Genomic DNA, 14,278 nt, shown 5'->3' with positions numbered 1-14,278 from the left:
GTGTGTGTGTGTGTGTGTGTGTGTGTGTGTGTGTGTGTGTGTGTGTGTGTGTGTGTGTGTGTGTGTAGCCTATAAAAGGACAAGAGACTTTAACAATCCCTGACATGCTCCACAGGAAAGGGTTCTACACTGTTACCAAGGTTACAAGGAGCCGGCCCCACATGCTATCCTTTCTGTATCAGGGATAAACACTGCGTGCCCCTCTTCTTCCCCCACATTCCTCATTGCTGTGCTTCCATCTGTCTCATACTCTTCTTACTTTCCTGACACACTTTTCTCCTCCGGTCCATCAACCTATTGATAGATGGTCTCTCCTATCATTAGACCACTTCGTGCTTCCTTCCATTTACACATCCATCTATTTCCAGTGTAATTCTTCTGCTGTTTATTTAGAGCTCCTCCTAGCATGAGGGACTGAGGCTATTAGCAAATCAATCTGCTCAAGGAAGGAAATGACTAACTCCCCCCCCCCTCCAATCGCAAACAGGGATGCACTGCATGTGCATCTACAGTAGCTCATAAATACACACAATTCCTAATATACACACAGTCACTCAAGACTGATCCATTGCTTAGCAACGCAGCCATGGTCTTATTGTAATTCAAGGCTTGTTTGTAGCTTTTAGCTGCGCTCTGTAATGACATGTTTAATGCAGAGGGGGGGAACGAGTGGAGAAAGAGTAGAGGGCCCAGAGGTGGGACAAGGGGGGAGTACCTCTACAAAACCCTTTTCTGAAAGGAAAGAAGGGTGGGGAGGCAGAGAGATATTCAACTCAATGAAAAGAGCAAGAGAGAGAGTGAGGCCGAGCTGTGGGAAGATAGAAAGAGCTCAATGACACACGGTGCTGAGAAAGAAACAGAAACAAGGAGATGGAGCGGGAGCACTGGAGCTGAATGACCTTGACGTCCAAGAATGGAGTGTAATATGGCAGGAATTGCAATGCAGCCAGCAGAGAGCCATTCAACAAAATAAACCCTATGACATAATTAGTCAAATTGTGGGGGGAAAAAAGTTGTTTTTAACCATTCAAATCATGTTGCACGCATGAACACCTCAGTGTCAAACAGGGGGCTGAGGAAATATGACTTTGAGGCGGGAGAAAATGAATCGTCTATTATTCATAGAAACCAAAATGAGGAATCATTTGCTCTTGGTTCATTTAACTGAAGGGATCTGTGTTCCCTGCAGAACAATTCAGAGAGAAGCCACAGTGGAGAGTTGAAAGCAGAAGCACGAGCAAATACATTTGAACAATGTTCTAAGTACACTTGATTTAACTTGCCAGTAACTTTAAAATATTGTGTTATCAGTTCAGTGAATGTGACTCCTGGAAGTATTTTAAAACCCACACTGAGTGCAATTTGCACTCAGATTTGTACGTCTATCAGTCACCAGGAAAAGAAAAAAAAAGGAAAAAAAAAAGGAGTTTTTAGCTGAAGAAGACCAAAGAAGTACTGACCTTTAATAGCGGTTTGCAGCAGGGGTCTCTGTGTGTCTGAGCTCCCACTCGTCTGTTTACTGGTGGCCCCGCTGTCTCTCTGCCGAGCCACAGCAACAGCAATCCCAACCGGAGGGTGGCGCACCTCGCCCTCACCTTCCCGACCAAAGGAGCGGGCACTGTCGGGTCGCTCCTGTTCTCTCTTCAGCTGAGGCATCCTTAATGCTCCTGAACCACCGGAGCCAACTGCTATCCTATCCCTCTCCCTTTCTCGCTCTCTCTCTTTCTCCCTCTCCTTTTCCCTCTCGATTTCCATCCCAATGTTCCCCAATCCACCAAAGGGCCCTCTGCCGTCCGTGATGTTCCTGGAGGAACCAGGGCCTTCAGCAGCAAAGTTTCCACTGTATTTGATCAGGCTCTGCATGGCCGAAACCTCTTTAGAATCCGAACCCAATCCCCCACCACGCTCTCCACCGCTGGAACCCCCTGGTCGGTAGAGTGCCGATGGGTCCAGGTAGCGTCTCTGACTACCCTCTTCGCTTGCACGCCCGTGTCCGTGCTGGGAGGAGTGTGTTTGGGGGGAATGGCTGTGGGTCGATTGTGTGTTGCTGTTGTGTCGATGGGATGTGTGAGGGGACTGTGACATTCGCGTGTGTGTCTGCTGGCTGTGGGGAGAAGAAAGCGTGTGTTGGGCTGCCAGAGCAGCCATGTGACTTGTAGCGTATTTGGTCACCGGACTGATAGGATTCCACTTGGGCTCTGCCGCAGATCGCTCTATGCCTAATCTGTTTGAGTGTTTAGAGATGTCCCTGGTTTCTGGGCTGAACCTTGATTGAATGGAGGAGAGGGATGTGTCCTGGTTTCGTTTACCAACGGAACCATTGGAACAAATCACAGAACCTTCCTCTCTTTGATTGCTTAAATCGCCTGAGTGGGAGAGCCGAGGATGCTCCATGAGGATCTTCTCATGAAACCTGTAGCTCTCCCTCTCTCTGTCTCTGTCCCGTTCATGCTCCACGTCTCTGTCACGCTCCCGTTCTCTGTCTCTGTGTTTGTTGTCGCGCGCTTGTGATGCTATCTGGATCGGCCCCGCCTGCTCATCATAAACCTCCACAGAAGGCACATACGTAGGTGCGCTTATGCGTTGCTCCCTGACAGACTCTCTGGTTGTGGAAAGGTGGGGTGCTCCAGCTGCTGAGGACTGGAGAGCAGGAGGAAGGACATAGGATATGTGGAGGGTTCCAGCTGACGTGGCTACAGAGTCATTCCTCCTATGTCTCTCTGAATGAGGGTTTGAGTTATTCGCATTAGAGTTATGGTGGAGTCGAGAGCCGCTATCCTCGTCCCGACTCCCTCTGTCTGGTTCTGGTCCATGAAACCTGCCTGTTCCTCCACCCCCACCAGGAGGGAAGGAGGTCTGTGGAGATGACAGCCTGGATCTGGGCTCCACTGTGGAAGGCTGGGAGTGTGACTTTTGCTGGTGTAGATGGAAGGACCAACCATCTCTGTCTCTTTCTGCGTCCCGGTCCTTTTCCTTCTCTCGTTCCCGTTCCCTGCCTACCCTGCGGTCCTCCTCACCTCTCCCGTCCTGTGTCAAGTCCACCACGCTCTGCGGCCGCTGCTCCTCTCTTGAACGTTCCCGCTCCCTTTCCCTGTCTCTATCCCTCTCTCCCCGATAAGACCTTTCCCTCACCCCTTCCCGGGATGTCCTCTGTGGGGGTGTGGAGCTGGACGGGGTATTGGAGGCAGCAGACGGGGGGTGGAGAGGTGACTGCCTCAGGGAGGATGGCAGGTAATATCCCTCTAGAAACACAACATAACACACAAGTCAGACAACACAAACAACCACACAGCATGCTGACAGATGATGAAACAGATGATGAAGGCAGAGTACAGCAGCATCCTGCAGCATTCAAGCAGAGGTGAAAAATAATAATAAATATTTATGTGTCAACTTGCCAAGAAAACGTAACAATGCAACAGGCTTATAGTAGATCGGCAACAGCCGAATGACAGAAGAGACATACATTATAGTGTGAAAATGACAAAGGAATCAGGGCTAAATCTGGTGTTGTATTTCTGGCCAGGGCCCACAACTAAATAGGCTTTCACACTATAATAAAAAGGTTTAGCACAAAACCTACTGCTGCTGATGTATCACAGGATGAGGCAGAATATGTACAATAAATTCAGGCAACTGGTCTTTGTGAATGTTGTCGGCGACAGATACTGACCTTTATGAGAATCATAGAGAGGGTGCTGGGAGAGCGAGGGAGGCTCAAGGTGCCCCAGGTGCCCCAGGTAAGGGCTGGAGTACAGGCTGCTTGGAAGAGGGGGGTAGCCTGAAGACACAGAATGCAGGTTATAGAAATGACACTGAAAACACCAGAAAAGTTCAGTTAATTAGTGTATAAATATAAAAGGTAATTTTGTTAGCTTATCCTCTGAACGTCAGTCCTGTTGACTCATGCTGATATTTATCTGTTGTGTCACTTCCACTTTGCACCGGCTAAATGTTCAGTAATGGCATTTATCTTCTTTACAATGAAGATTTTTAGGGTCAATGATTGGCCAAATTCTCATTCTAACCCATCAGGTAGAAATTTCTCAACACTTACATGCTGACTGCTCTGATTAGTCAACTTTGAATCTATTAGTTGACCTGGAGATAATCAGTCTTTGACTGTTTGATAATTCGTTAACAGTTAAAGTCATTTTATTGTAAAATCTGAGACCTTTGGGTTTTGGACCCTGGACTCTGAGCCGTTACAGTCAGCTGGTCTGAAGCAATACCATGTATGAGGAAATCACAAGGAGGCATTTCAGATCATTACATCATTCTTTCTTCCTCTTAGTCATGCATTCAATGACTCTTGCTTTGATGTTTAAACATTTCAGACTGTTTAAACTGGTGTTTGTTTAACTTGTAATGATTGAGTTACTGTGTAATGAGAGCAGTTTCTACAATTTTATCCACTTAACTTATAATCAGTAATCAGCTGACATAAGGACTGGAGATACCTTCGTTTTCTAATGCTCCAACTTTTCAAAGTGATTCCTTTAATATCTGCTGACTTTTAGAGAAAATGAAATCAGAACGTACACATGAGAGGGTGAAATTCAACTACACGTGCGTGTATTTATTTGGATACTCAGTTAAGTGGCTGATCAGTTTTCTTTTTGTCCACTGAATTAAATAATCAACTTCAGCTCCAAGAGATTTAACCACACTATCAATTGTGACTCAGTTTCTTTTTTTTCTTTATAAAACATTTACAGCTGACCTCATGTCACAAATCACTGTTTGTGGGTCAGCCTGGGTTGCTGGGCAAGAGTCTCCCGACAGCCAACTGCTGCTCTCAGAGACCAGATCTTAATATAGACAAAGGTTTGTGTTTGGATTTCTGTGTTAGGACTGAGCTGGCTGGTGTCACCACGTTAGGCCATAAGCAGAGGAGAAAGAAGAAGAAAAAAAGGAGGGTGAGGCATTCCTTGTTCCCACACTCCAGCCATTCCAAGAAGTATTAAAGACGCAGTTGCCATTCCAGCCAAAAACAAAAAGCAACGGCGGCAACGCAGAGGTATAAATGGGTCTCCCCTCGTTCTGAGATGCAGAAACGGAGAAGCCGAGGAGGTGGGTGTTAAGGGGTGTCAGCATTAGAAGAAGGCACTGGGAGACAGAAATATAAGAGGCACGATGGAATGAGGGTAACAGCATGCAGGATGGGTTTCTTGCAAAGCTCCCTTTAACCACAGTTAACAGCTAGCCTTGATCTTTAACAGCTTTGATTTGTGGTTCAGCTGTAGCAGTACGGTGCATCCCAGGCATATCCAAAGTCTGCCTCTTAGCTGCTGCCCAGAATTGTCTCCAGCTTAGAGTAACTTTAGCTGCTATCAAAGCCAGCCACCAGGTATTAGGAATCTCTCTTAGCCCATGAAGGATTCTGTTCAGGAGTCTTCTTCACCAAGCAGGGGGTTTAGCTTTTTTAGCTTTAGAGACTTCAACCTTAAATCCAGTCAAACCTAAGTCAAATGTCAAAGTTTATCCACCCTTTATATTTCCTTCTCTGGCTGAATATAAAGTGAAACAGGTTACATCTTTTAAATTTAGATTTATAATTAGACATTTACAATGAGCAATTAGTGGCACTATTCCCACACAGGAGATCTAATCACAACCCTGAAGGACGAGTTTCACATACAGCCAGCAAGCTCCATTTTACCTCACATTTGCACACTGGGCACCTCTAAGACTACCCATATTAGTGCTCTCATATCCACTCTCACTGACATCATACAGTGTTTAGTCTAAAGCCTGAGCTTTTGACCCACAAGGATTACTTGCACATACACCAACCTCATTATTTTAAACTGTGGCCATGTTTAATGTGAGCATCCACTACTGTAATAGCATATGGAAAAAGGAAAAGCACAAGAAGTCTACTGTAAAAACAGCTTTTTTTTCCCCATTTGTTTTTGATAGGAAATGACACTTGACCATTAGAAGGAAACAAGCAGAGTCTCCAAAAAGCTAAGGTCAGATTATGAGCTACAATCATGTCAGTGCCTGACCAACAGTCCCTGAACTGAGAAACAAAGACAAAGTCTTAAAATAAATAAACTAACCACATAATTTGATTTACAATGTTTGAAAAGCACTGAGCAAGCCGTGCGTCACACAGGCAACGCAATCACTTTTAAAAGGCATCTTAAATGAAATCCATTTGTCCTTCTCTTACCTTGCTGAAATGCACTGTGGGGTTTGTTTTCTACCCTATCTGACCTACTCCAGTGAGATTTGATAAGGAGTTGCAAAAGGACACAAGGGAATGAGGAGGGGACCGGGATTCAATCACTTAATGAACAAGCCTTGAGGAAAGTCACAGGCAAGTTAAGGAAACGAGGAGTCCAAGGAGACAATCCTCTGTGTGTCTAAAAGTGTGTTCGGGCAGGATGGTGTATGAAAAGTAGGGCAGGAGAACTAGAGAGACGCCGACAGAGACAAAGTGCGTACTGGACAGAAGGCTCAAAAAAGAACAAGAGAGAGGAAGACCGATTACAGAAACAGATGACAGGCGAAAGTAAAGGACTGGTTGAGGACAGAGGAACCAAGGTACATTCAGGACAGAGCCAGCGGCAGAGCTACCAGCCGTGAGACAGAAATGGAACAGGATCCCAGCGGAGTAAGCAATGAGGAACAGGCCTCCTGGGCATTGGTCAGGACAGGATTGTGAAAAATGCCATGAAAATATGATGCCACTCTTCCTTTGAATTATGTACTGGGACAGAAAAGGAGGATAGAAGCCGAAATGCAAATGTAGGTGATTTACCATCATGAGCATGCGATGCCCACAGCTGAGCCATCTGCAGACTGCTGGGATTTGCGGATCTGTATGCAGGGTCAGAGGTCAGAGAGGAGGGGCCTGGATAGCCTGACAGGAAGGGGCTGGAGCCTGCCGGGAAGGCATCGCCTATAGGAAAAAGAATGAAGACTGTCAGTCACCCTTGTAACCGCGAGGCCAAACAACACAAACAGTCAATGTTTTTTTATTCTGTACGTGATGTCATTCCTTCCTGTGTGTGTTTTTGGGCGAGGGAAGCTAAATCAATATGTGCTGATGCTACTGTGCCCGAGCAGTCTGCTGTAATCACATTATTACTGAGCAGCCATGCACTCCATTTCAACAAGACAGACCACAGACAGACTTCACTCAGAAAGGAGGGAAGTTAATGTAACCACCAACCGAAAGCCACAATCGTCACAAGAGGAATGCAGCCATGTGGGGCACGAGGAGGAGTGCGTCTCTGTTCAGGGTGGGACAGGGATTTACCTCAAACTCAACTGTCTGTCAGATCGAGCTCTGGATTACATGCTGACAGCTTTTATGAGACAAATCTGACCAAGTAAAAATGTACTCAACCTTATAAACAACTCACAGACAAAATGTTTTCCATTATTTAAAAAATATAATTAAAAGCAAATGTATTTCAGCATTAGGCCAAAGATGTATATGTAATATAAATTACACACACACTGCAAAAATACCCAACACCTTAAATGTTTGTTACAGCTTGAGCTCAACCTGTTAATCACAACAACGATTCATGGAAATGAACAGTTAGCTTGATTACACAATGCTATAAATATTTTTTTTAAAAAGGGTAGTAACACATAACAACAGTGAAATATTTTTAGAAATATGCTGACGATTACTGAAACCTGAAATGTGTTTTCAGAAACACAAATATAGAAGAAGAAAAAAAAGCGCACATATTCAGTTTTTCTTGACGTATTTTCTTTTAAATTTGCTGTAGCTTTGCACCCGATGTACCGTTCCTGGTAACAAGTCACATTTTGTGTCATCACAAAACTGAAAGCGCTTCACTTTACAAAGATAAGGCAGCAAAATCTAATGTTGGAAAGAATCAAACTGATAATGTATACCTTTTTTGTTTTTTTAAATCTTCGCTTCACTATGAGACATAACATAATAAAAATAGCTGAAGATGACTTTTTAGCTGACCAGATTATTCCTGCACTGGCCACTGTGCATTAGACTCTGACATAAATCAAGAGGTCACAGGAGCGTTTATCAGAAAAATGCCTGCTGCATAATATAATATATAACAGTTTATGTTTAGAGTTTTCCCCATACATTTATAAAGGTGTTATTAATAAAACCTCAATATAAGTAATGTTCAGAGTGTTTGGGTCGTAGAAGGTGTCAGAGGAAACACTCTTGAAGCCAACCACTACACACCACTGCATCCAGTTCCATGGAGAGCGCGAATCCCCGTAAATCACTTCATATCTTAACACGATACGGTTATCGATCGTTTTTATTAAGACTCCACCCTCATCACATGTGCAATCTGTCCACCGGCAAACTTTGAACCATTACAGCTTCTTCCAAGCGCAACCTTCTGAAGAGCTGGAAAAGGTTTCATGTTTAGCCGAGGACCCCCAGATCCCCCCCCTCCTGAACCATTACTGAACACACTCCACGGCCATTACCCTGATAAAACTAACCATGTGTGTAGGGGAAAGGGTGCTGCCTGTATACGGGCAGGAGGGGGGAGGGAATGAACGTGTGTGTTTCTGTATTAGTCCTGTGGGAATCCAAGAGACATGCTGTGCTTGCCGAGTTTCCCCTGCATCTAAATCAGTACATTAAAACTGCAGTCCGTCAGCAGCCACACACACACACACCATTTTAAATCAATACCAAATGCAGCTTTCCAATCTATTGCAAAGGCGTGCATGCAAACACATACAGAAGTAATGCACTGTGCCTTTATTCTCTCACTGTGATAACACTGTGTAGGTGGATTCTTCCCCACTCTGCCTTATTAGACACAGTTTTTATTAACGCTCGCATTTAAACGTGTGTGTGCACGTGTGCTTAGAGTCCCTGCACCTCTTTCCCGTATGATCACCAACATGTGCAAACAGTTATGTGTGGGTTTGCAGTGAATGCGCTTTTGATTCAAAAACACTGCACAAGCTGTACACACACACACACACACACACACACACACACAGCCGTAGACCTGCATTTACAAATTCACACCATGCACAACAAACCCACCCACACATACACACACGTTAACTCTGAAAAGCAGCAATGAGGTTTTACCCAGAAAATGGCACAATTTTCCATCTGTGCAGTTTTGCAGTATCATCTATGCACTGATGTCAATATTAAACAACAACACAAACCTCACTTTCCTTCTGCTTTCAACTGTGTTTATAATTCACAATATTTTAGGTGTGCGCTTTCTTTCCTTGAAGTTGTGATGTTCACGATTAAAGCCCTGCTCTCCCCATGGTAACTGATGGTAAAGGCAACTGCAGTTTAACACTACAGCAAACATGCCACCAACTTTTTTATGAAATACTAATAGAGGAGCAACTGCTGCATGTGTGTAAAGTGGAGTCAAGCCCTCAAACAACACAGCCTTTATTCAGCAAGTCATGAACAGAAGGGGCCTGAAATGCTGTAAATAATGCTGAGTACTTTTACACTCTTTACCCAAGACATTGATTTGATTTGGGTTTACTCAATTATGACCAAATGCATAAATCCAATTTTGGGGTCAACACTAACATTATTAAAACATGATTATTCATCGACTTTGGAAACAGCACAAATTATGTAAATCAAACATAATTTACAATTTAAAATAGGTCCTAATAATCATAAACCGCGGTTTAAGAAAGGGATGAGTTTGGCTTTTAAGGAGGGGAAGTCACTGCTTTCTTGGAAAGGTGTGTCCTTGATTTATGACAAAAAAGAGAATTCCTGGAATGGAAACCAGCGGCGTCATTTTATCTTGATCATGTTGTTTTCAAAGATAGTAGTGCGATTTTGTCCTTCAGCTGACTAAAACAGTGGTGCTTCCATTCATCCTCTACAAACTTCAAAACTGATCTGCTAGAATAAAACAAAACAAAAACAACAAAAATTAAAAAGGACCACATCTTGTTTTGTAGACTCAAATTGGATGAATTGTCACAGTCAGTGCTCTGCGACCGGTTCATATATAAAGAGGAAGCTCGGTCTACATTGGCAGTAACACAATGAAGGTTTGATACAGTATTTTAAAAAACAAAAAAACAACAACAACAACTGTTAGCTGCAATATTTCTTTACATAAACGGTGAGCTGAAATGCTGTTGCTAAATTCACCACTGTAAATCAAAAAAAGGCAAAGTTGCTCATCTATGAACATAAAGCATATTTTGCAACATTTCCTGACGTGGACATTTTACAGTTCCTACTTTTTAGGAATAACCGCACTGTTTCGATGAAATTATTTGGCATTAGTTCAACTCTTGACACAAAGCCCGAATTGTGTCTAGCACTTTCACTATTTTTTTTTTTTTTTTTAAATTACTGCCACTTTTAAACACATCGGCGAGTGTCCATGTGTGTCGCACTAGGTGGCAGCCATGTTGTTTTAACAAATTATCCTCACCTTTAAGCCACTTTTTAATCATTACCTCATGTGTAAGACGTGCAAAACATAGATGCACCCTCGATGAACACACACACACACACACACACCCCATTTCCAACCACCACCACCACCTGTCAAGGTTGTTGAAGTCCTGGTAGGATGTCAGCAGTTTCCATTTCTTCAGGCCAAACACCAGGGTCTCTCTAATACACAGACACGTCAAGAGGCACAGATGCCTCACTGGAGTATGGATCAATCTCGGCATTGTAGCCGCCTACAGGCCATTTATTCCATGTGTCTGAGTACACACGCACACATGTACACACAGCCTACAGTTTTGCTTTGTGCCAGTGAGCAGGGAAAAAAATACAATCCCAAAGTCCCTTTGCCCCTCCTGAACAGTCAAAAGCAGGAAGAAGTGGGAGGGGTCGAAAGAGGAAAAACATTTGCAGTCCTTGTTCCAGAAACAACATCCAAATGGTAGCTGAGAGGGAAATGTTTCCTTAAATGTTTTGGAATTACTCTTTCATCAGCTCCGTCTCTCTCTCACCCTCTCCCTCTTTTAACCTTTTCCTTCCTCTCTCCCTTCACAACTCCACCCCCCCCACCACACACACACACACAGCATTTGGCTCTTAGTTCACAAGACAGTTAGTTTGCCATATTGGGAGAAACGAGTTGCCAAGAAACACGCTCTCTGACTCCCAACGCGTTTCTGAGCCTCCATTTTCAGATCAGTATAAGAAATATATCTTGATATCAGAGATAGGAAGGAGATCAATTCTGTCAGACTCACTGCAAATCTGGCACAAAGGCGCACACATCCAAAGAAAAAATATAAAATAAAAATCAGAGAAACTAACAAGTCAGTGTTGATCACAAATTGATCCAAATTCTCTGAAACACACACACAAAATTTAACAATACTGGAAAATGTGCAAAAGGAAAAAAGACGAAATGAAAGAAAATCTCTGGTATAAAAGCCTGAGACACAGACACACACACACAGACAGACACACACACACACACAGACACACACACACACTATCTGTTATCCATCAGTGGCACTCAGAGCAGGGTTAGCTGGGGGAGATCTCTATTGATCTCTGGTTTTTATTCCCTGCAAGAAAAACACTGAAACAGTAAAACTCTGCAGTGCTATACATCCCACAGTTAACTGATACACTGGTAACCATTAAACCCAACTGTAAGAAACCCTCATTCACACTCACACACAGGCAAGGGATGTGCGGGAATTTGCATGTGCGTCCCTGAATTCATTCAGCCATGCGGTTTAAAGTGTGTTAATTATTTCAAAATGGAGATGTCTGGTTCTCCTCTGCTGGGAGCCGTTTACAGGAAACAGGTTTTGTTTGTGTTGTTTGCGCAGCTGAGCTGAATACAAACCGTTTCTCAACTTTAATTAAAAATGTCAAGTTCGAGTTCTGACACGTCAGCTCTCGGTTTGGCAAACCGAACTGCAACAAGGTGGCATCTGACTGGTTTCTCTCTTTGTCGTTTGATTGAATAAAGAAAAATGAAATAAGTTTGCAAAAAGAAATTCATTTTTAAACAAACAGAATCACTTGCACAGCTGCTTCCTCTGCTCAAGATCTCCTTCCATCTGATGATACTCTGAATACACATGCAGGGAAGGGTTGGAGTAGTTTGTTTACCACACAGCAGAAGAAGAAGAAAAAGAAAGACAGAATGTTAATTATTTATCTTAGATCATGCATTTATTCTGGGCTAAAATTTCACATCTGAAAATAACTCCTGTGCTACAACAAATTTTGGGAAACAAGATGAGCTGCACAGTACTGTCGTGATTTCTCTAAAGTGTTATAGTGATAAACACTCGTAATCTCACTATGTTTTATTTTGGGGGCCTTTTGTCTTTATGAAACTTTAAAGAAACAGGCAGTGTGCAGTGAGGGCTAATGTGTCTCTGGTGTACTGGATGTGAGCACCAGATGAGCAACCCCAAAGAGACAGATATTTAATTTAAAAAATATTATTAATGGCAACTTAAAAAGTAAGTGGGAGGAAATGGTGGGAGGTGGTACGCACAACAAAAGAATGGAGACTCGTAATTTTTTTTCTTTTTAAAGGAAAATCTCTAAGCGGAAGAAAAATGAAGGGAAAATTACATTACATGAGCTCTGAAATGTCAAATCAGATGGAGACCCAAACTGAGCTGCCATCTGGACTCTGTGAACAATAGATAATAGATTAAATGGATTTGTTGCAGTTCTTGGTTGTAAAACACATCAATCACTGACCAATTCTTCCATTATTTATTTAATAGGTTGGAATTAAATTTTAGTTTATAATGACTTTAAAACCACATTATGCCAAAAAAAAAAAAAAGGCACAGTTGTATTTGGTGAATTGTAAATTGTAGTTCACATTTTCTTTATTTACTGAGGTTTTAACCCCAGTTTATGGCTTTTAATCAGACATTAAAGGCAGATTACTTTTGCATTATTTAGCACTAAAAAGTACATTCAATACAGTATGAATAATAAGAATTTAGATTTTAGCACTCATGGGTTAAGAAAAGGTTGGGAACAATATGAAGCTATTAAAACAAGCAGAAACCTGCTGAATAAAATGACGATTTGGGATATATAGTTGTACATAGTGTATATATATATATATAGCAGTAGTAGGAAGTAGTTAAAGGACATTACAAAGTTGTGAAAGGTCACCAGTATGCACAACACCAGAGGGAGACCAGTGGGACTGAGCCATCTCAATTGAAACCACACACAGGATGATTAACTCTCCCAGATTAAACAATTTCTTTTAAAAAAAGTTGATGTTTTAATCCATGTTGCTCAAATTTACAAAAACCAAAACCAAAACCAAACTTTGAGCAAACATTAATCGAGTACACCAACATCCACACCGTCCCACGCAGTTGCACTCAAATCTCCTGTGACGATGGCAGGTGTTACTTTGACGCACACCTCGAAAATCGGCAAACGTGAGTCCAACATGTGTCACAGACAGGCAGACGAAATGGCAAGGATGGTAGTGTGTGTACAGAAACACACATATGCGTTTAAGATCATGCAACACCACAAAGCTGTATTCACAGCTGCAGACCAAAGAGTCAGAAACTACAAAGTGGTGTAATCACAAAACCACATATGTAGTGACAGGAAACAACCCGATTTTTAGAAACACTCTCTCATTTAATGCACAGTCAAGTACCTTTAAGTCAATCTAAGGATGACTGCAAACTCGAGGGCTGATTTCCAGCTCCATATTTTTATCTTTGCACTCTAGTAGAGTGGCTTGGCATGAGTCACATTTCAAAAATGATCCTTATTTATGTTACACTGAGCCCCTAAATTAAGAACTCCTCTATAGATTAAGCCAGTTTAGCCCCTTTCATATTAAGATAGTTGTGTGTATGACTGGCTGCCCTTTACAGAGGATTCAAACGGTAGGCAGGTGCTTGAGATGAGCATAAACATCTCTCACTGACATCACAGAAAAGTACATATACTGATTGTTTAATAGGAACAACCACTAGTAACACTAAATAATACAATAATAAAAAGGTTTAGCTCAGCTTTAATAGCATATGTAAGCCAAACCATGAAACATGCTGCAGGTATGGGCGTCTCCACTGGTTAAAACATATTCCACATAACTAACAATCAGCTAGAACTGACTATTCACGTGTCAAAATTGCTGTGTGCATCTCCTTCATGTTGTTACACATTTTGAGCTTTTACCTAAGTGCCTTGGGAAGAATATTATCAGGCTTATGTAATGGGACACGTAGAGACTCAACACGCAGCCAAACAGACAGACACAGCACAGTGTGTGACCTTTGTGTGCTGGAGGCTGTTGTTTGTGTTAAA

General features: G+C 42.6%; 1 protein-coding gene across 1 annotated transcript in view; it reads right to left on the bottom strand.

The window, feature by feature from the left end:
• The window catches only part of tnrc18 (trinucleotide repeat containing 18), a 42,509-nt gene that overhangs the window by 19,744 nt on the left and 8,487 nt on the right, over window positions 1–14,278 (bottom strand). Inside the window, exons 3-5 of the mRNA XM_005743479.2 lie at window positions 6,770–6,910; window positions 3,674–3,781; window positions 1,461–3,242 (exon numbers count right to left, since the gene is read on the bottom strand). Of these exons, the coding sequence (XP_005743536.1) occupies window positions 1,461–3,242; window positions 3,674–3,781; window positions 6,770–6,910 (2,031 nt within the window). The remainder of the gene's footprint in view (window positions 1–1,460; window positions 3,243–3,673; window positions 3,782–6,769; window positions 6,911–14,278) is intronic.

The sequence above is a fragment of the Pundamilia nyererei genome, unplaced genomic scaffold, assembly GCF_000239375.1.
Source record: "Pundamilia nyererei isolate P.nyererei 1_Seehausen unplaced genomic scaffold, PunNye1.0 scaffold00132, whole genome shotgun sequence".
Lineage (NCBI taxonomy): Eukaryota > Metazoa > Chordata > Actinopteri > Cichliformes > Cichlidae > Pundamilia > Pundamilia nyererei.
This window is presented reverse-complemented; position numbering and strand designations above follow the sequence as displayed.